This window comes from Silurus meridionalis, chromosome 14, assembly GCF_014805685.1.
Source record: "Silurus meridionalis isolate SWU-2019-XX chromosome 14, ASM1480568v1, whole genome shotgun sequence".
Lineage (NCBI taxonomy): Eukaryota > Metazoa > Chordata > Actinopteri > Siluriformes > Siluridae > Silurus > Silurus meridionalis.
The window spans coordinates 8,007,931-8,030,334 of record NC_060897.1 but is presented as its reverse complement, the minus strand read 5'-3'; the positions used below and the strand labels follow the sequence as shown (position 1 = coordinate 8,030,334).

Genomic DNA, 22,404 nt, shown 5'->3' with positions numbered 1-22,404 from the left:
CCATTAGAATTTAATAAAGTTGATGGAATATAGTATCAGTGTAGTTCATAAAATATGGATGGATCTGTCCAAATAATTGATGTAGAAGTTACTAGAGCATATTCATCATAAAAAAATATATACTTTTTTATTCTTATAATGTAAATAAAGGGACATTTGGGACAATACTACGCAAAAATTTGCATAAAATGTATGTTTTTTCATTTGCATGCATACCTCTGATCTCCACTGTGGAAATTGTTCAGGAGAGTTCAAAGTCATGCATTAGTCAGTGTGCACTTTGAGGGCTGTGCTCCTGCAGCAGCGCCTGTAGGTTTGTGAAACTGTGGATTTAACGATGCTGAGAGCTGATTGGTGGCAAATCATTTGTTTCCACTAAACCTGGAAGTATTGATTGGTCGGCGTGCGTGACGCCCCCACACACACACGGTGGAAATGGATGATATTTCACAGGCTGAGAGAAAGATGTAGCTGTCAAACAGCCTGTTACATAGAAGGAAAGACGTGTACTAGACGTTAAAGTGATAAGCAATACTGGTTTTCTTCCACTTCAAAGTTTTTTGGGGCATCAACCCCATTCCATTAGGATCACACAGAAAACGATATTTCTTTATTCATTAGGTTATAATAATATTGCAGTCTAATTGAATATAAAAATAAAAAAGACGCACTGGTTGCTACCAAATTTGACATTTATATTTGCTGCGTCTCCGTTCTGGAGGCGCGATCATCAGTCACTTCGTGCAACCGGAGGAGCGGAAAAAAGGGTGTTCGAGGCTGGATGAAGGGACGAGAATGGAAAAGAAGGAGTGGAGTAATCAGATCAAAAATGCGGAATGTCTGTGTGTCTCGGGAAGGAGAAATGGTCGGAAGGAACGGAAAGGCATGGAGCGCGCCCGCTGACTAGGGGGGAGCGAGAGAGAGGGAGATTGGAAGAGAGAGAGAAAGAAAGAAAGAGAGAGCGCGCCCGCGAGAAAGAGAGAGAGATGGAGGCGGGGGGAAAAAAAGTCTCGCGGCTCTGCGGGGACTGGAGGAGCCTCCTCGTGCCCTGGACCGGCGGCGCGCGGCTGGCCAACGTTCAACCCTCCCCTCGTTCCACACAAGCAGTCTCCAACCACGCGCGCGCTGCGACAGGTCGAACTCGCCGCCGCTGCCGCCTGTTTCTTCTCCTCAACAACAAGCAAAGCGCTGGGTTATAAAACAACAACAAAATAATTCACAACACAGAGTCACTTAAGGTAAAACTACAGCAGTTTATTTGTTTTTTTTTTCACGTGTATATCAGACTAAACATTTGGTTTTTTGTTTAAAAAGATTTTGCATTGGCGTTGTCTGGTGCAGGGGGTGGATTAGAGTACATTCCGAGGTCGCCTGAACCGAGTTTCCCGTGTCCGAGCGACGCTAAAGAGTACAAAAAACCCCACTACGGTGCTTTTTTACCTTTTTATTTGTATTACAATTAATAAAACGATCTTCGAGAGATATCCGCGCACACGCTTGAACTCGTTTCTCGGAGCCGAGTGAGAACTCCATGAGGCAGGTCTGTATGCGCGCAGAACCGGCCGCCTCCGGTTAGCCATCAGGGAGCTTCGGTTAAATACCTCACCGCACGGGCTCGTCCTTTCTCGCTCACTCGCTCGCACGCTCTGTCGCGATCGTTTGCGTGCTTCCCCTCCGGTTCCATCGACTGCCACTTTGGTGCTCCACGAGTAAAAAAAAAAAAATATTGGGTGAGTAAAATCCTAAAGCCACGGCTTGTCGTTGTTCTTAAAAAATCGTTTCACCGCCAGCGCGGGTGATTGAGTACACCGTGAGGGGGGAAGAAGCATGGCGGCTCTAGAACAGTCGTCACGCCAAGGCGAGCTGCTCTCTCTCGCGGCTGTCCGTGTCGGTTTTTTTCCGCTTAAAATATGCGCATTTGGGTGTTTAAAGTAAACATTTCTCACTGTATCTTTATTTCGGACACCGCTCTCGATCAGACCCGGTGCTCGGATCTCGGTAAAATTTCAGTATTTTTTCTCCTTTCTTCTCGTCCTCCAAGCCATTAAAAGGACCAGCTCCCCTCCCAACCGCCGCCATACGGCGACCAACACCTCGCGTTCACCCCCGCTAGTCTCGACGTCGAGGTAAGCTTGTGCGTTTTACGGTAAACTCGCTTTAAACAAAAGGGAAAAAACGTATCCGCAAACCTGATTTAAAAAAAAAATTACGCCTTTTTTTTTGTGAATTAGGGCTCCGTTCTCCTTTTCAGTGGTTGGGGGAACCGGAGCTAGCAAGCTAGTCTAACCGCCTAGCTTAGTGTAGGTCAGGGATAGGTCGCTTAGCCCATCGAATGCTAGCTTTCCGGGGTGTTTGTAAAATAATTAAATTTCTTTGAATAATAGTTGTAGATAAATACAAAATCATTTTAATATGAATACGGTGTATTTTTCTCGTCCATCTTGGACCAGCTTTAGTTCACCATATGTGCGGATTCGACCATTTTAACGTAAAACGTGTAAAATACGTTTGAAAAGTAATTTCTATCAATAATATTATGCCGATTTAGTGAAGATATCAGCTCGTTTTTAATGTTAAAACGCGGGTTTTAGGTTTTCCTACGTGTCCATTTTAGAGCTCGATGTCGGATCAGGCGGCGCCATTACCGCTTGTGCTGCAGTAATGGCAGCGCCTCCGCCCTAGAAAACTGTCGAGTCATTTAGTGACTAAAAACCACACTTTCTGCACTAAATTCACATTATTCTTTTTTTAAAAAAGTGTCGACTTGTGTTTTAGAAAATGGCAGTCATTTCGAAAAATGTTTGGGTTTTTTTTTTTTTCAGTCAAACAAACAGGTCGTGTATTAGCAGCTCGGGGGGGGAAAACCCTCCATGGCGGAAGCGGAGCTCCGCGCGCCCCGCTAGCACTGAGGCTGACTCGAGTCTGTGCACGTTGTAGTCATGGCTCCTCACTGGCCCTCCGTTCCCGCCTCGACCGAGAGCGAAAGAAAGCGGATCCACTCCGTGATCAGCTGGTCGCCTCCAGCTGCCCGTCCTTCCTCCTTCCGTCGTAACGTTACCTCCCAGCCAGCATCCGCTCCGCTCCGAGGAGGGAAAAAAAGGGAACGCCATTCCGCGGCGAGAAGCGACCAGTAGGCGAATGAGTCGACGCAAAATGTCCGCGGACTCGAAGGCTTCCAAAAAACTCTTAGACCCGGGCCACACAAAATGGAAGATTTGGCCGTCTGTGTTTCGTATCGAGTGCAGAGTTATTTGAGATTTGAAGCCGTCACAGGCAATAGGCTCTGTCTCCGATGCAGCGTAAACGGTTAGGGGCGGCGTAATGAACAACTATTATGTGTTGGGCTGGGTTTTAATTCTACTCCATGGAGTAAGCACTCATTTCTTTAGGGTTTTTCCTTGTATAACCCTATCCCTTACTGCGTCACCTACAACAAAATGTAAAGACAAAATAGAGTATAATTATAATTAGGTAACATTTGACAACCCTCCAAATATCTTAATATTTTAAGCCAAATATTTTAAATGGCCTACAATTAAAAATCGTAAGGGTCGTCCCCAAGGGTCCAAACATGCCGGGCTTTAAACTTGCAACCTTCTGATGACTGGCAAAGAGACAACTCTGACAATGTTACTAGTGCGGACTCTTTGTGCGAGAGCTTTTCTAATATAAAACATTTAATCAGTTTAACTCGTCTCATCTCATTCCATTTATATTATGTTTATGCAATGTGCTTTATAAATAATATTTGATTTGGTTTGATTTGATTCAAACCCTGGTGTGGCACATTTTTGTGTGAGAACTAGGTGAGAACTTTAAAAACACTGGTGCAGACAAAAACCGCATCATCGCGGACCAGCCGTGTAGTCTCAAGCCCCCGTTTTGTGTTCACGAGTCCGTCCCCCCCCCCCCCGATTTATTTATTTATTCTCGATTTATTTTTTATGTTTCATTTATGGTTTTTTTTTTTTTTTTTTTTTTTACAGTACAAGTATGTATAAAAAATTACATTCTTTCATTAATGTCATTTTTGTGTCTCTGCAGAAGTGATCTTTGAGAATGAATGGAAGCATGGATTCTACCAGTAAAGAGCCAGGTAGGATATTGTTGCTATTTCATTTCTTTTTTTTATATTTGCTTCATTGACTGTGCAGTGATTTTACATGTCCAAATAGTAAACTTTAATGTAATTCCAAACTTCAATCTGAACAGTTGTAGTTTGGGCCCAGGATGACATGCTTAAGCTCCTGGAAGCTATGAAAGTGAATCTTCCAGAGAAAGACCTGACCAAGTATAAGACAACTGAAGCTCATCTAGACTGGGGGAAAGTTGCTTTTAACACCTACTCAGCTGAGATGTGCAGAAAGAAATGGCTTGAGGTCTCAAGAGAGGTGAGGATTATGACAAAATAGCTTCCACTGGATACGATGGAGTTTAAAAAAAAAAATTACAAAACCAAATCAGTAGTCGCTTCAAAGGTTTTGCTGATCAGGTTATAGTTTAATAATTTTTTTTCTACTGGCCCAGTAAAATTAAAGAATAATTATCTATTTTTATGTTTCCCTTTTAGATCCGTAAATTCCGAACACTAACTGAGTTAATTGTGGACGCTCAGGATTACATCAAGAATCCCTACAAAGGCAAAAAACTGAAGGTAATTTGATGTTTTCTTCAGGATTCAGAAATAAAAATGCTTTATTGGAATACATGTTTTTAATACATTATATACTATTGTATATATTGAACACCTGATTCTTAGAAAATAGCATTTTTTTAAGTTACTATTCTCTAAGTCTTGTAAAGAACTAGGAATTAATTATTTTGCCCTTTGTACAGAAACACCCAGACTTCCCTAAGAAGCCACTGACTCCATACTTCCGCTTCTTCATGGAAAAGAGAGCAAAGTATGCTAAACTTCACCCAGAGATGAGCAACCTGGACCTTACAAAGATCCTTTCCAAAAAGTACAGAGAGCTGCCTGAACGTAAAAAGGTACAAGGGCATGGTGACGTGCACTGATGTCTGACAATTGAGTGCAATTGTGCAAACTGTTGTTTTCTTTTTGTTTTGTTTTTTTATACTGACTAAATTGCAAGTTGAATTTTGCTGAATTTTTCTCGGCAGGAGAAATATGTGAACGATTTCCTTAAAGAAAAGGAATCGTTTGAGCTAAACATGTCAAAGTTCAAGTAAGTACAAGTAAAATAAATAATATAAAGCTTTTTGGTGGCAATTTAACATGACATTTTTGGTTTCTGTACATCATTTAATGGGTTATATATATGTGTTAAGAGAGGCGCATCCAGACCTGCTGGAAAATACTAGCAAGAAAGCATCCAATGTACCAGAAAAACCTATGACTCCTCAGCAGCTGTGGTACAACCATGAGAAAAAAGCTTACCTCAAAATTCACCCTGAGGTAAATTCCGCTGACCACACAATTTTAGCATTTATGTCTAACAACACAATCAGCATCCATTTACTGTATGAGCCTAGAAGTAAAGGGTCAATACTTGTGTTTTTAATGTCCAGGCCACCAGCAAAGATATTAAAGACAGTCTGGGGAAAAACTGGACACAGCTTCCAGATAAAAAGAGACTGAAGTGGATCCACAAATCTTTGGAGCAGCATAAGCTGTATGAGGCATGTGTACCTTGAGTATTTTCTTACTATTTGAACAATGTTTTATGTCCTGAGTGCTTCAGACGCTGTGTAGATGTTACCTACATTGTGCATTTTTGTTCTTTTTTCTATTCTAATTATAAAGTGTAAATTTTTGGGGGGTTTTAAAATTTACATAGAACATCAATAATTAACAGAAGAGCCAAGTTTTTACCATTCTGTGTTCTAACCTGTGAAACCTTGACATTTTTATAGGAGACGATGAGACTTTTCATTCAACAGCACCCACAACTAAACCTAACCCAAGATGATATTGTCAAGACTACTTTGACCAAAGCAGAAAGACAGCTGAAGGACAAGTTTGATGGGCGACCAGGCAAACCTCCATCGTACGTATACAGAATGCCATTCAAATTGTGAACCAATGATCACTCGTCAGGCATGAGCTGCAGATTGAGAAATTACATGACTGCAGTATGATTGTGCATGTTTTGATCGCTTCATTGGTTATGTGCATTTGTTGGAAGGTAGAACCGTTTTTTTCTGTAACTTGTTTTGGGAATCTTTTCATGATCTCTCATGTTGTGTCTCTAGGAACGGCTATTCCATGTTCTGTGCTGAGCTTATGTCTGGCATGAAAGATGTTCCAAGCACTGAGCGCATGGTCATGTGCAGCCAGCGCTGGAAACTCCTGAAGCAAAACGAGAAAGATGCCTATCAAAAACGCTGTGAGCAGGTCAGAGAACAACTTGCAAAATACACACTTAGCAAGAGTAAAAGAGGACAGCACACGCAAGAACCTCAATGCAAAAAATGTTTTGATAACTAATGAATACCATGTTGTACTAGATTATTTGAATTTAAATGGACATTCAGCATTGTAAGGTGATTTATGTGATCTTTTCCTTATTTGTTTCAGAAAAAGAAAGAATATGAAGTTGAGATGAACAGATACCTGTGTGTAAGTGGATGTGAACTTTAGCATATTAAGTATATATAGATATAGATAGATAAATATAATTTTTTGTGCAAGTTATTTTATTTTTATAATTTTATTAATGTGTTCAATGTTCTGTTCTGTAGAGCATTTCAGAGGAAGAGCAGCAGAGAATTTTGGCTGAGCAAAAGATGGTGGGATTTAAAAAGTTAACTGGTGGTGCCAGCCCTGGTTCCAAGAAGGGTTCTAAAGCAAAGGTCAGTGTTCTTGCAGTTTCCTTGCCAAATGTCAGGTGTCCCAATGCCCATGTCCATATAATGTATCAATTGTATAGTTTATTTCATATCTAGTAACCTTTTTTTAATCCTTTGTGGTTTTGTATTGATCTTCTTGCTTTCCCCGCTTCCGTATACAGAGTGGTCCCGTCAAGCCTAAGCGACCGATCTCTGCCATGTTTATTTTTGCTGAAGAAAAGAGGCAGAAGCTTCACCAGGAGAGGCCTGAATTGTCTGACAGTGAACTCACCAGACTTCTGGCCCGTATGTGGACAGACCTCTCCGACAAGAAGAAGGTAACTTCTAGCATAAACATCAGCATATTCAATATCAAAGGTGGCCAAACATTTCTCCTATAAAAGGCAAATCAAACTTGATGAAATAAATGTTGCATTATATCAAAATAAAAGTTGCCATTGTTCTCCTCATATTGGATTTTATAATATTTTAAAATTTTATTTATTGTAATCTGCTTAACTAGGACAGTTTTATAAAAAAAATATATATATATTAAAATTATATCTAGTTCTAGTAAATTGTAAAATGAAACGTTCCATTTTTCAAAAGGTTTTTCAAGTGGTATTTCCTCCCTTTTTTCCTTTTCTCATTATTTAGGCATCGCTGTTTTAATTTTTTTTAATAAAAAAAAAAGGTTATTTCTCCAAAAAACAAGCTTGTACAAAATTTGTGCGCTTACTCACCAACCTTTAAATCAAGTACAGTAAAGATATATGAAACACAACAGCACAAGTGTTCACCCATGGCCATTGAAAACTTCACACCACCTTACAGGAAAAATATAAGAATTTGGAAGCAGTGCTGAAGGCAGAATCAGAGAAACGAGGAAAAGAGGAGCAAAGCAAGCTGCCGGACCCACCCAAGACTGCGCAGGAAATTTGGCAGCACAGTGTCATTGGGGATTACTTGGCCCGGTTTAAGGTAGGAAATATGTATATCTTATTTTGCCTTTTTGTGTTTTAGAATATTTTGCCAAATTTTCTTTTCATTTATTTATTTTTTTTATGTTCCGCCAATTTTTTGTGTGTTCTAGAATGATCGGCCTAAGGCACAAAAACTCATGGAGTCCACATGGAACACCATGGAGAAGAAGGAGAAAATCATGTGGATCAAAAAGGCTGCAGAGGACCAGAAGAGATATGAGGTGAACAAAACTCGGTTCTAAAGTTTTTAATTTGACAAAATGTTTTTGTCCAGTATACATAGAATAAAATGCTAATAACGTCAACAACTTTAACAATCATCCTTCGTGAAATAAGGTCTCTAAGCCAAACATTTTGAGATCGGAAATCTATTGGACAGTTGTTTTGACACGTTAGCTACTTTTCTTTATTCAAAATCTGAAAATAAGAATGTAATTTTTCCAACAGAGAGAGGTGAGTGAGATGCGCTCTCCTGCTGTGGTGATCGCCTCAGTGAAGAAGATGAAATTTGAAGGGGAGCCAAAAAAGCCGCCATCGTAAGTGATTTTTGTTGCGGTTTTCTGTGCATTTGTTAAACCATAAATACAGCACTATTTGTTTTCAAGCTGAATATTAGTCCAGTGACCAAACTCACTCCCCCTTACTGATTTCTGCTCTTTTAGAAATGGCTATCAGAAATTTTCTCAGGAAATGCTGTCTAGTGGGGAGCTGAACCACCTGCCCATGAAAGAGCGCATGACTGAAATTGGTAGTCGCTGGCAAAGCCTTCCTCAAAAGGAGAAGGACCGCTACAAGAAAATTGCAGAGGAAAAACAGAAGCAATATAAATTGCAGCTTGAACAGTGGCTTGCGGTACTTTACTACTTTCATTAACAGTGTTTTCCGTTACAAAAGCGAGGTTGGGGCTAGTAAATGATTAAATGCTGAATAACATTTGTTTAAAGTTCCAGCAGCTATAAAGAATCTTTGTAAACTCTCTGCTTATCTGTCAGTCCTGTTGCCTGTTAGATTAGAAAGCCCACCTTGCAGGGGGCTTTCAGGTACCAATTCAGGTGCTCTAACTTAGACAGCAGGTGATTTCGACTGGTGGCTTTGCTTATGCATTTGTTTAAATATTTGTCAAATCTACCCACCTTAAATATTATGTGCTAAGCTGTGGAACAGGAATGATATCTTAAAGGGGATGGCTTAGAACAAACTTATTTGGATAGTGAAAGGAATTTGTACTGAAAGAAATTATTTCATTTACAGAGCTTATCATCTCAAGAAAAAGCTGCATATAAAGAATTCATTTCTTTGGTAAGTTACCAGTATCAGATCTTTTTTTTCCTTTTGATTATTATTTTTTAAAATATATATAAAATACATTTCATTTTTTATTTCAATTATTTCAGAAAAGGAGAGGCACAAGTAAACCAGGTGGTACCAGTGCTAAGCAAAAGGCCAAAGCCAAGACCTCAGTAAGTATCTCAACTTGACATTCTTATAGTGTTCTCTGTAGGATGATGCACCCATTATGTTATGTTTACTATGTTTATCTTTTGCATAGGATGAAGAAGAAGATGATGAAGAGGAGGAGGAGAAGGAGTCCGAGGAGGGATCATCTAGTGCAGAGGAGAGCGAAGATGGGGATGACGATGAAGATGATGATGTAAGAATTATGCAGAATCAGTATTGTGAAATGTTATATGTAGGAACGTTTTGTTAGTAGATATAACGAGGAAAAATTTTTGCTTTTATTTTCCAGAATGAGGATGAGGATGAAGAGGACGAAGAGGCAGAGGATAAGGAGAATAAATCCGAGAGCAGCAGCAGTGGGTCCAGCTCGGAGGATTCCTCCGAATCTGACTCTGAGTGAGATGGGTGCTGGAGCAGAGTGAGCCCACAGACTGCCACAGACCCTGTGAACTGAGCCATGAGGCAGAGCCTTGGGCCTGCAGTGCACTTCTCCAGCAACCAGGGGGAGAAGTGCTTTCCACTGCACCACCACCTTCATTCTCGCACACCCTTCCTTCGCTATCTTCTTTTAACCCCTTTAATCCTGCTTGGCTGAGCTTGCCTGAGTTTATTGAGGACTGAGAAGATCCTAAATTCCCCATGGGGTAACCCACATCTGTATCTTTAGAAGAGGTTAAAGGATCCCATGAGTGATTTAATGTTTTAAGACCTCTGGGGATTTAAAACATTTAGCACCGTTTTGAAGGATTGTTCGAATGAATGGTTTAGGTTCTTTTCCAGTCTTTTTTGGGGAATGAATGACCCATGAGCCAAAGAATCTTGGTAGCTCGGTGGGTTTCTTTGAGGAGGTGAAGCGAACCAAATGGTTCTCGTCCCCTCCTCTTACATCATAATTTACATCAGTTTTCTTTGCTTTTCACCTCATTCTGTTCTAGTAGTGTAATTTTTGCCCTTCGGTTCATGGTGTGGTAACTTCAGGAACATTTAAGGTTTTTGTTTGTTTGTTTTTCGATGTCAGTTCATGTGGATTATGTGTAAATAAGCCTCCATCTCCTGTGCTTGTTAGGTGTTGGAGCTTAGAGCCACTCCATTCACGTTTTTCTTTTTTCCCTCCTTTGTATAAATTGCATATTCCTCAGTTTGTTTGGGATTTTAACAATTCTCAAATGATTGCTTTAAACACAGACGTTTTTTTTTTTTTTTTTTGAGTCTTTATAATAAAAATAGCAAAAACAAAAGTTATATTTTGCCCAGATGTGGTACAGTTTTGAGAGGAATCTTCTCCCCAAAGCCTTGTGTTTAACAGAATTAGGATTATAATTGCTATTGGTTGTTCAGTTTAATATCTTTTATTTAATGTTGCTTTGCAGAACATTTCCTTTTAAATAGTTTTTTTGTTTGTTTTTTAAACGTCTAGCACATATGCATTTTTCCTTGCACTTATCCCGAACAGCCTCCTCAGAAGACTGTCCTCTCAGTTCCTGTTGTCTCGTTCCCTTTAACCCCTTTGTATTTTTATAGTCACTGATGCATTCTGATACGCACCAGCTCAAGGAATGTAAACAAATGTTTTATTTAACAGACGAGAGATCCTTCATGTTCTGTGTATATATGAACAGTTTGGGGTAGCTGTTACTTTCCTCTCTCATCTGTTCCCTGTGTGTTGGGTAAAAAAAAAATCTTTGCATAAACATTTTAAGAGTTTGCTAGTTTTTGAGCTACGTGTGCACACCACTCAGATCACTGGTGTTCCCTCACTGTGTTTTATGCCCCAACACAGTGTTCAAAGACCCAGAAATGTTCCGTCGGTTCCTTTTTTTTGAATGAGCAAAGACATGATGTATTGTGTGTCATATCTATCTCGCTGAATGAACTGCTTATTTATAAGATACTAGAATATACTAGAAGTGTTGATCAGTGCAGATGGATCTGGTTCACTGCTGTTGTAAGGTAATTGTAAATATATCTTTTTTTTTTTTTTTCTTTTTTATTTGTATTGAGTGAACATGGTTTAATTTGTATTTTTCATTTGGCCAAGCTTCCTTAAGAGGTGTTTGCTGCAGCCACTGGTCTGGATTAGTTTGTCATTTGCTCTGAGGAGGGAAATTTTTAAATTTGTTTTAGTTTTTATACCCCTCACCTATTTGTTTATTTGTAGAAATGGCAAAAAAAAAGTTTGTACTGCTAATTTGGAACATTTGGATGTTTTCTATAGTCAGAGGTGTTATATTCCTGGAAATATACCATTTGAACAAATAAACCTGTCTTTAGCAACTGTCTGTCTTTTTGTCTTTTGTCTTGGTCTTATAAAATAAGACTAATCTGAGATGTTTTTCCTCCCTTTGATGGATGTAGGAATCCTTTTAATGGACATGTTGGTGAAGGGAACAGAGATTATGGGGAAGTGATAAGTAGGTATGGCCTCAAGTAGAGAAATTTGGAAGGGCAGATTGTGGTTGATTTTGCAAAAATAATGGAAATAGTAGTGTTGAATACTTATTTTAAGAAGAAGGAGAAGCATAGAGTTACAAATATAGAAAGGTGCACACAGGTGGACTATAGTCTATACACGAGATGCAACCTGAAAGAGACTAGAGAGTGTACAGTGTTGGTGGAGGACGGTGTAGCTAGACAGCATCACATGGTGGTCTGTAGGATGGTTTTGAAAGTGAAGATTAGATGGTGAACCAAGATGGTGAAAACTGAAGGGGAAAGACCGTTGCGTGAAATTCAGGAAAGGTGTCAGGGACTCGGTGGTGGTGAAGAGGTGCTGGATGAGTGGGCAACTACTGCAGAAGTGATGAGAGAAAAAGCTAGAAAGGTACCTGGTGTGACATCTTAAAAGAAAAAGGAAAAGAGACTTGATAAAATTACAAAGTATTGGAAAGCATAAAGAGTAAAAAAGAAGGTAAGAGTATAAGGAGATGTGGCAGCAGGTAAAGAGGGATGTGGCAAAAGACACAGAAAAGGCAGCTGTATGAGAAGTTGGACACTTAGGAAGGACAAAATGATTTGTAACAGTTGGCCAGGCAGAGGGACCGAGCTGGTAAGGATGTGCTACAAGTTCGAGCAATAAAGGAGGTTTATGGATGTTGTGAGGTGAAGACATGTAGGTGGGTGGTTTGTAAGAGGCAGATGTAGAGGACAGAGTGATATGGAGACAGATTATCCGTTGTGGCGACCCCTAACGGGAGAAGGCGGAAGAAGAAGAAAAATAAACACAGGAATCCCGATGATCGGTGTGCTGATGATCGGTAGGTGATTAGCGATGCCTTGCGCCTGTCAAAATGGCTGCGTTTTATTATTCTTCCATATTGATGTATTCAGCGGCGTTTTCATCCATATACTAGATAATTATATCTAAAAACATTCAGTAAAAAATCACTATATATAACTGTAGTAGGGTGAAGTGTAGAAACTTGCTAGAAGGACTGAAACGCTGGACTTGTTGGTAGGTTTCATATGTTATTGTGTTACACGCAGATGGCGTTTGGTTCCTTAGTTGCACACACGGAAATACATATTATTTAGTGTATTAGTTATTAATATAACACTGCTGACATTCTTTATTTAGCTCATAAATGCGCAGTTTGAGATACTGCCTGTATCCTGAATGTGCCAAATGAGCTAACAGCTAATAGCAGTTCCTGTTTCAATTCACCTGTATATTCGATAGAAATCGAATCGGTTTGTTTAAGACTCAATATACATTTTTTAAAACTATTTATAAACGAGTTGTCTTGTTGTAAACAATCCTTTTTATTAAATGTCAAAATTGTTATCCGGTGAACTGCCCGCAGATTCTGCTATGTTGCCTGTGGATGTATTTCCCATGCTGTCTGATAATAATAAAGATTAAAAATAAATAAATAAAGGTTCCAGGTTTCCTCTGTAAACGAGGTTAATTAAAAATATACATCAACTATTTGTAATTGAATATTCTTCATTGTTTAATATTTAGCGAATCAGCGAATCGTGACCAGCCACTAGAACAGGCCACTTGGGCACCTGGTACTAATGTATTATCCAGATTTCTTTATTATTTTGAACAAATTTGCACAAAAAATGAATGTTTCCCAATTGTCCATTAAAATCAATGATCGTCTATAACATAGTCTACGATGTTTCATTTAGTAGGAGAAAATGAACTGGACTTAAACACAAAAAAAAAAAATAGATGAGTGTATCAGTTAAATCTGTTTATGTTGTGTTCTGGAAACTAGAACAACTAAAAAGAGAGAGTAAAATATATATTCTTCTTTCCTGTTTCTTTGCAGCATAACCCATTAATTATGCCAGACGACCTACAATAGCTTTTGCAAATGAAAATGGATGATATGTCACTGTCAGGCCTGGATAACACCAAGCTAGAGGTAAATGTCATTATTGTACATGTATATGTATATATATATATATATATATACAATTTGATGTTATAAACAATCTTGATAAGTGATCGCCTTTTGTTTTGTTTTGTTTTGTTTTGTTTTTAAGGCCACGGCTCATGACATCTACTCAGACTTGGTGGAAGATGCGTGTTTGGGGCTTTGCTTTGAAGTGCACCGAGCTGTCAAGCAAGGCTACTTTTTCCTGGATGAGACGGATCAAGAAAGCATGAAGGATTTTGGTGAGTAGAAAAGTAGCCATCGTACGCATTCGAGGTGGTCCAACATTTCTGTGTGCGGCGGTTCCCAGACTGTTTGCAGCCAGGCATTTCTTTAACGTAAAACACTTTTTACATTTAAGTTTTTGTTTATGTAACAATAAAAATTCGACAGGCTATTCAAATAATTAATGTAAAATATCTTGGAAAGGGTATACAGTTATATCCAGGCCTTGAGGGCTCCTTCTATCTGGGGAACTTGGCAAATAGTTTCACAAATGAATCCATCGCTTTCCAGCCATTAATTGTCCACAACTGCATAAACAATATCATTTGGAATGTGTAGGAAAACATGGAATTTGAATATGTAAATATTATGTGATAGGTTTAGCATTTGGAGAAACTTTTCTAAAAGCCGCGAGTCAAAAGCAGAGATTATTAGTTCCCGAATACTCGGAAAAGGATTCACTTCTTCACGTTTTGTCAATGCATTTGGGTTTAATGACGAGTCTTTATTTGAAGACGGATTTCTCTTTTCTGTATTTCTGCCCTGTAGAAATCGTGGACCAGCCAGGGTTGGATATATTTGGACAAGTGTACAACCAGTGGAAGAACAAGGAGTGTGTGTGTCCGAACTGCAACAGGAGCATAGCAGCCTCACGATTCGCCCCTCACCTGGAGAAGTGTTTGGGAATGGGGCGCAATAGCAGCCGCATTGCCAGCCGCAGGTCAGCTCATTTTTTACACCTGCTTTCCTTTCAAGTCAAAATGTAGAGTTTGGTTTACAGTCAGTATCAATAACACGTTTTGCAGCAGACGCAAGCGTGAAATGCAACCATAATTTCAGAGATGTTGCGTGGCTCAGCGATACCTTCATGATTAAGTATACCATTTTAAATCAATATTATACTATTAATCTATTAAAAACGGCACATTTTCCCCCGGTTAAGCTACATTTGCTGTCTTATGGTTGTTGTTTTTAGTTGTGAAATTATGCATCTGCAAATATCTGCCATAAAATTCAAGTCACTTCTTCAGTAATGTCTTGCAGACTTAATGTGAGGTGGACAATATGACACTAGAATATAGAAAAGTAATAATAAAAAATGTTTTTCACTCCCTTAATAAATGATGTAATGTTATGAAAGCAGACATGTTTGAGAACCAAATCACTTATTCTATTAATCTGTTCCTTTCATATTATTGCTCTGCCTCTTATTATAAAGTCAGAATTTTTATCAGATATGTAAACATTTTAATTGCAGTTTATTACATGGTATGTCCTGACTGTGACCAATCTCTAGTATTGCTACTGTCACCTGGTGCAGAATCCAGAAAGCAACTATCAGACATAAAAAAAAATTCAGTTTCCTATTTTTCAGTAAATGAATAAGCATTAGTAAAAGCAGTAGCTGTTTTCGTTATTGTTGTCCGATCACAGTGCATCTCCATAGTCTTGCACAAATGATTCCACTTTTGAAAGTGTCTGTACTGTACACTCTGTGTGCGTTCAGGATAGCCAGCAGCAACAACACAAGCAAGTCAGAAAGTGACCAAGAGGACAACGATGACGTCAATGACAACGACTGGTCATACGGATCCGAAAAGAAACGTGAGCTGTTTTATTTTGTCCAATATTTCGACCGTGTCTTTATTGTAAACCCAACCTAGTACAAAGACTTGTGCAGGTTTTAATGCAGGTGTTTGTTTTTTTTGTTCGTTGCAGCCAAGAAGAGAAAGTCAGACAAGGTATTGAAAAAAAAAATCACCTGAATGTTATAGATTAGGATATTTTTGGTGAGTTTCATCATCGGTAGCTGTGTAAACGCAATTAGTTTTACTACACGCAAATTACTATCGTTTCAAGTCCAGACTATAAACTTTATCATGCGTCTGACTCCACAGAATCCAAATTCCCCCCGAAGGTCCAAGTCTCTGAAACACAAAAATGGTGAGTTGAAATGTTTCATGATATTACCCATATAATATACCACAGTCCTGATTTTGATTGTTCAAATAGTACCTATAGTAACCGGTAACCGGTGGTGGAATGAACTTTCCCTAGATGTCCGTACAGCAGAGTCCCTGATTATCTTTAAGCGATGACCTACCTCTTCCTGAAATACCTAAATTAGCACTTTCCAAGTTTGTAGAATTCGAGTTATATTTATATTAAGTTTGTAATCTTGCGTACCAGTGTAGATTTATTCATTACTAGAGATTTAAAGCACTTTTGTACGTCGCTCTGGATAAGGGCGTCTGCTAAATGCCGCAAATGTAGTAACAGCTCATTCGCAATGAATTGTATGGTGGACATTTAATAATGATGGCTATAATAAATGCTATTCATTCAGAATATAACAAATAGCCATTTCCTTTAAGGAAATGCCTATTTAACACAAATATCCATTGTCAACACTTTGTAATTCTTAGTTTTTCTGCCATTTGGAAAGTCTTCAGGAGCTTATGTTTCTGTCAAATGTACTTTTTTTTGTTTATAGCTGATGTAAAATAAGTGATGACAGGAGACACATTTTACAGTGTGTCATTCTTTAATAAATTGCTGTATTTCCAACTGCATCACTGATTCTTTTCTTAAAACTGCACACCATGTGTTATTTCCTTAGAAGGGTAACCTTGTGTTGCTTATAAGACTATGGAATGGCAAATGGTGTGATTTTATTTTTTTTTTTTTCCCCCTGAAAATAACTTATCATTTTCTGCACAGGCGAGCTCAGTGGTAACATAAATCCCGACCTTTACAAGGTACTCGATGGCTCTTTTGATGCTGTTCTTACCTAGTTTTTATCAGTTTCCTGTGAATTTGCTCTAATCTTTTCTGTCCTCTTCTCTATAGTACAACTTCATTTCCGGGATCAGCTATGAGACCCTAGGACCAGAAGAGCTCAGATTTCTCCTGACTACAGTAATCTTTTTTTTTTTCTGCTTGTTTTGTCCCTAATTGTTTTTCAACAAAACATTGTGCCCAATCAGTCCTCCTAACAGGTTGAATATGAAATGTAATGTGATGTGATTAGTGACTGTGTCATTGCTGTTTTGAAATTTGCCACGAGACATGCCACACAAAGCATGTTTTGAGATTTCCGAGTTGAATAACAGAAGGCTTTTGTCTCCTCAGCAATGTGGGGTCGTATCCGAGCACACTAAGAAGATGTGCACACGGTAAGCGAGTTGGCCCTCACACACCACTCAGAATAACCGTGCACAGAGACCATATGCCTACAAACACCACCAAAAAAAAAATTGTTTATAATACTGTTAATGACCTTAAAAAAACATTTACAAAAACTGAACATGTAAATATATGAACATGAGTTTTTTTTATTTCATATATTCAGGAGCGAAAGATTAGGACCAGAGATACAAAGGAGTTCAGTGTAGTATTGTGTAGATTGTGTGTACGTGTGTTCGTGTACGTGTACTAAGACCTAAGGCTGTATGTGATTTTGCATGTATCGTGCAAAGGCATGATCTTTTTCATTTGTGTAAATGAAAATGATCATGTCCATGTTGGGACTGATCTTATGGAACACAAGTGGCAACTCGCTACGACTCTGAATTCATTTTTTGTATGATTGTTGCTGAAAATCAGCCGTTAATAGATTCTATTGCATTTCCATTAACGATTGGACGATTGTTTCATCTTCAAATTGGACAGGTCAAGGTTGCTTTGAACAAGCACTGCCTGTGATTCCTCTTGTGGGACTCCTTAGACATCTGCCAGCACCCAAGTCTGGTCCTAACCACTAATATCTAACCTGATATCTCCCTGTCATGTCTTGCTGGTTGCTGGCAAAGTCTGTGTCCCCAGGCAGTGTGTGTCTGATGCATTGCGTAATGCCACGTTGTGTCCTGGCAGGTCCCAGCGCTGTCCCCAGCACACGGACGAGCAGAGGAGGGCAGTCAGAGTTTTCCTCCTGGGGCCGTCCGCGTGAGTTTGACCCTCCCTCCCTGACTTACTGGACTTTAAGCTGAAAAAGTCCCAATTACAATTTGGAAGCGTGTCTCTTCCTCTTGTTATTTTTATCTGCATTGAAGGATAAATATGTTTAGGTCGGTCAGGTGGTGCTTTGATTAAGCCTAAACTATTTCAAATTACCTCTGTGCCTCAAGTGGAAGAGCAAGTGGAAGTGATGGCCTAGTTTCTGAATTGAGAAAAGTCCTCAAGTCACCTTTACATCCCCTCTGCGTTCCCCCTTTTTACTTCTCCCCAGGATCTCCTTGGTGAGATACAGTATGTCGAGGTCTTGCATGAATCGTGCAAAGTTACATCCAGTTTTCCAAAAGTATATAATATGAATATTGGGGGTCAACACGAAGAGCTTACATGTAATTTATAATAATTTATATCATTTTTTTTTTTTAATCAACATTTGTTTATGCAGTAATATTTCAACAATATATTAGATGCCATGCAATCACGCACTAGGTTTAAAAAATAAATAAATAAATAAATACCACTAGTATTTTTTAGCCTCTCGTTTCTCTCTCTTAATGATAATAACCTTTTTTGGAGCTTATCATCATATCAAGAAAAAAAGCTCAAACTCTTTCCCTGATAAAAACCTTACTGAGTGTTACATAGTGCTGACACCGGAGACTCCTTCCTTGACTCCTCGTTGTTGTTTGGCAGGTCGACACTGCCCGACCCGGAGTCAGTGCTGGAAAATGACTCATATGACACCCCTGATGGACAGCTCATCATGTCCCGCCTCCAGTGGGATGGCTCTTCTGACATCTCACCTTCAGACTCCGCCTCCTCCAAAACCAGTGAGTAATTCGTATAACAATGCAAAATAAAATGAACATAAGGTTCAAACATGCAGGTGGATGCAAGGAATAATGTCTACACACACACACGCACACACACTAAATATCAGGTGTTCGTATTACCTGCCTCTGAATCCTAATTGTTTAGTTGGGTATGGAGTACTTTACATAGGTTGTACTATACCATTTTGTAGTGAACAGAATTAAATGTTATAAAGCAGCGGTCCCCAACCTTTTTTTCGCCACTGACCAGATTAATGTCGGACGATATTTTCACGGAAATTTCCCCACTTATTTCCCCACTGTGGGACGAATAAAGGTATATCTTATCTTAATGTTGGACAATATTTTCACGGACCGGCCTTTAAGGTGTGGTGGATAAATTCAACAAAATAAAATGATACGACCGGCATAAAAACTGCTAATAGCTTGGGGGTTTAAATTTAGAGGTAACGTATTGTGTGTTACGGGCCGGATCAGCCCCTTTAAGAAGGTAGGGGATGTATGTGAGACATATGGCCAAGGCATTTCGACACACATTAAGAGTGAGTCATAGACAGATGTGGCGGAGAGAATCCGGTAATATTCCAAAATATACCATCGTTCAGAATCAGATAATAAATAAAACAGAAATAATGTGTTATGTGTTCTTTCTGTACGGACCAGTGCCGGTCCAGGGGTTGGGGACCACTTATAAAGGATACACAAACGCACACACACACACAAACACCCAAATATATACAGTATAAAGTATTCAGACCCTTCACTATTTTCAATGTATGTTTTATCTTTCAAACGGATATTTTTCTCATTAATCTACACCCAGTACCCCATAATGACAAAGTGAATACAGAATTTTAGAAATGTTTTTTTTTTTTACATGAAACAACCGAAATTATCATATGTACATAAGTATTCAGACCCTTCACCACAACACTTAAAAACAAAACAAAAAAAAAGCTCAAGTGCCTCCCAATTATTTTGATTGTTGCTAAGATGTTTATACACCTTGACTGAAGTCCATCTGTGAAAAACGTCATTGGTTAGGTATGATATGGAAAGACAGCCACTTCATTATAAAAGGCCTCACAGCTGATGGTGCATATCGGAGCAAAAACGAAGCCTTGACGTCAAAGGAACTGCCTGCAGAGCTCAGAGACAAGATTGTGAGCTACAAAAATTTGCTGCTGAACTGAAGATCCCCAAGACTGGAGTGGCCTTCATAATTCTCAAGTAGAAGAAATGTAGCACAACTAGAACTTTTCTAAGCGCTGGGCAAACTGAGCAATCGGGGTTAAGACATTAGTATGATTGGTGACCAAGAACCTGATAGTCACTCTGAGCTTAGGAGATCCTGTGTGGAGATGGGACAAAGTTCCATAAGGACAATCCTCACTGCAGTCATCTACAGATCTGGGATTTATAGCAGAGTGGCTGAACAAGATCCTCTGGCTTGATGAAACAAAAGATTGAACTGCTTGACCTGAATTAAATTCTGATGGAATCCAGGCACTGCTGATCACCTGCCAAACACCACCTCTACAATAAAACATGATGGTGGCAGCATCATGCTGTGGGGTTGTTTTCTACAGTGGGGACTGGGCAAATTTTCAGGATTGAGAAAAAGCTGAATGGAGCAAAGTACAGAGATATCCTCAATAAAAACATGTTCCACAGTGTTTAGGACCTCAGACTGGGCCAAAGGTTCATCTTATATGTCAATGACCCTAAGCACACAGCCAAGACAACACAGAAGTGGCTTAGGGACAACTCTGAGAATGTCATAGAGTGGCCCAGCCAGAGTCCAAAACCCTCTTGATCATGTCTGATGAGACCTAAAAATGACTGTCCACTGATGGTCCCCATTCAACCTTACTCAACTTAAGAGGATTTGCCATTAAGAAGGGCAGAAAATACCCCAATCATGTTGGGTCATACCCAAAAAGACATGTATAATTGCTGCCAAAAGTGTTGCGTTAGGAAGGGCACCAGCGTAAAACGTGCCAAATCAAACATGCGGATGGTCTGCTGTGGTGACCCCTAATGGGAGAAGCCAAAAGAAAGAATGAAAGTAAATCTATACTGCTATTTAAGCTGCACACTGACTAAAATATATCCAGTCTCATATCTATAGTTTCATATCTATAGTTCATTGATAAGATCTATCAAAATGGTTACTGAAATGTGAGGGTTGTACACACTTTTGTAAAATACTGTATCACCAATCATCTAATACATCTTCACTTTGTACTCTGTTCCCTTTCTTTCAGGTACCAATAACTCAGACTCTAAGAGACCTAAGAAGAAAAAGAAACAGAGTTCTCTACTAATGAGTAGTGCTGGAGTGTGTGAGAGGGAAAAAGGAGGGGAGAGAGGAGAACGAGAAAGAGGAGGAGGAGGTGGTGGAGGAGGGAGCAGCAACAGTAGTGTAAGCGGCCTGGGTGGTGCAGGCACTAGCAGCAGCAGCAGCAGCAACTCCCAGAGTGCCCTTGCCCTGTCAAATCGTAAGAAGAGACCCAGACCTCCACCTCCACCGGCCCCTAATATTTATGATGACCTGAACTGAAATAACACCACACAAACTGCATCATGATCGTTACACTGAATTCTGTTTATTTTATCCTTTGCTATTTCAAAGCAGTGTGTGTGTTTGTGTGTGTGTGCATTCAGAAAGTATTCAAATCCCCCTTCTTCTTTTTGAAATTTTATGTTGAGGTCTTATACTACAATCGTTCAAACTGATTTTTCCCCTTATTAATCTACACTCAGTACCCCATAATGACGAAGTGAAAACAGAATTCTAGAAATTACTACATTAAAAAAAAAAAAAGGTCAAATATACAGGGACACGTGAAAAACACGCTTAACGTGATGATGCGAAAAAAAAAAAAACTCGGTAAACACATTAATAATAAAGCATTCTATGAACAGAGGAGCACGAGTCCAGAATACAAATGTAATGCGTTTGTGCTCCCATGGACCATTAACTAAAAAGCTTACTGTGACTTAATGCGATAAGACGACATTTTTAAAAGACCAAACTCAGTACAGACCAAACCATGTAAAAGACAAGCACAAAATTCAGAATACGAATGCTTAACACGTATGTGTTAGTAAAAAAAGAAAAAAATCTACCTTGTCTGTACATAGTATGCTTTATTATTGTGTTCACAGAGGTTTTTTTGGGGTCTTTTCACAAAAACGTGCCCATGTGCATAAGTATTTAGACTCTTTAATCAGCACTTATCTGAAGCACCTTTGGCGGCAATTACAGCCTTGAGTCTTTTTTTGGTATGACTCAACAAGCTTTGCACACCTGGATGTGGACCTTCAGTGGACAGGCCACTTTGGAGTCTCTCCAGAGATGTTTTAACAGGATTCAAAAGTCAGGACTCTGGCCCATGCTAATTTTCTTTTATATTTTAATAAATTGTGGATTCAGATTTCTGTGGTAAAAATTGCACTATTTCTTGTCTGTACATAGAAAGTTGTGCAGTGTGTATGGATATGTTGTACATTTTCAATGCTGGCGTTGGTTCTCTCACTCCGTGCTGAACGTCCTGTGGTATTGTGAATAAAACCTGGTGTGTCTCAGGACCACATCCCACCTGGAGCATGTCTTTGTTTTACGTTAGTTTTCCAATAATGCTTTGTGTCAATAAAAAAAGATTTCTTTAATGTAACTATGAACAAGTTTAAACTGTGTGAACTATTAAACTATTAAAATTAAAGATGCCATGAATATTCACAATATGCAAATGAGAAACACAATATGCC

At 39.1% G+C, this 22,404-nt stretch overlaps 2 protein-coding genes across 7 annotated transcripts; both read left to right on the top strand.

Moving 5' to 3' along the window:
* The first annotated feature begins 519 nt into the window (after nucleotides 1-519).
* On the top strand, nucleotides 520-11,507 carry ubtf (upstream binding transcription factor). Of its 4 annotated transcripts, none has more exons than XM_046866069.1 (21): nucleotides 520-1,238; nucleotides 4,045-4,096; nucleotides 4,213-4,391; nucleotides 4,571-4,654; nucleotides 4,837-4,992; nucleotides 5,125-5,189; nucleotides 5,293-5,419; nucleotides 5,533-5,643; nucleotides 5,878-6,011; nucleotides 6,217-6,358; nucleotides 6,542-6,583; nucleotides 6,706-6,816; nucleotides 6,975-7,130; nucleotides 7,627-7,773; nucleotides 7,886-7,996; nucleotides 8,223-8,311; nucleotides 8,438-8,627; nucleotides 9,027-9,074; nucleotides 9,170-9,235; nucleotides 9,325-9,426; nucleotides 9,523-11,507. In XM_046866069.1, exons 2-21 carry the CDS (start codon nucleotides 4,060-4,062, stop codon nucleotides 9,631-9,633), a joined length of 2,208 nt encoding a protein of 735 aa, XP_046722025.1. In that variant the 5' UTR covers nucleotides 520-1,238; nucleotides 4,045-4,059; the 3' UTR covers nucleotides 9,634-11,507. The 4 variants fall into 4 exon arrangements, with proteins under 4 accessions (XP_046722025.1, XP_046722026.1, XP_046722024.1 ...); XM_046866070.1 differs by having other exon boundaries at nucleotides 520-1,730; XM_046866068.1 differs by having other exon boundaries at nucleotides 520-2,126.
* Nucleotides 11,508-12,360: 853 nt separating this feature from the next.
* atxn7l3a (ataxin 7 like 3a) lies at nucleotides 12,361-22,240 on the top strand. 3 transcript variants are annotated; one of them, XM_046866029.1, is made up of 13 exons: nucleotides 12,361-12,487; nucleotides 13,511-13,606; nucleotides 13,728-13,860; nucleotides 14,393-14,564; nucleotides 15,351-15,448; nucleotides 15,563-15,585; nucleotides 15,742-15,787; nucleotides 16,565-16,602; nucleotides 16,694-16,762; nucleotides 16,976-17,019; nucleotides 17,717-17,788; nucleotides 18,491-18,627; nucleotides 20,898-22,240. In XM_046866029.1, the coding sequence occupies exons 2-13, from the start codon at nucleotides 13,556-13,558 to the stop codon at nucleotides 21,191-21,193; spliced, it is 1,179 nt and encodes a 392-aa protein (XP_046721985.1). In that variant the 5' UTR covers nucleotides 12,361-12,487; nucleotides 13,511-13,555; the 3' UTR covers nucleotides 21,194-22,240. The 3 variants fall into 3 exon arrangements, with proteins under 3 accessions (XP_046721985.1, XP_046721984.1, XP_046721986.1); XM_046866028.1 differs by lacking the exon at nucleotides 12,361-12,487 and adding an exon at nucleotides 12,494-12,684; XM_046866030.1 differs by lacking the exons at nucleotides 12,361-12,487; nucleotides 17,717-17,788 and adding an exon at nucleotides 12,494-12,684.
* Nucleotides 22,241-22,404: the final 164 nt, after the last annotated feature.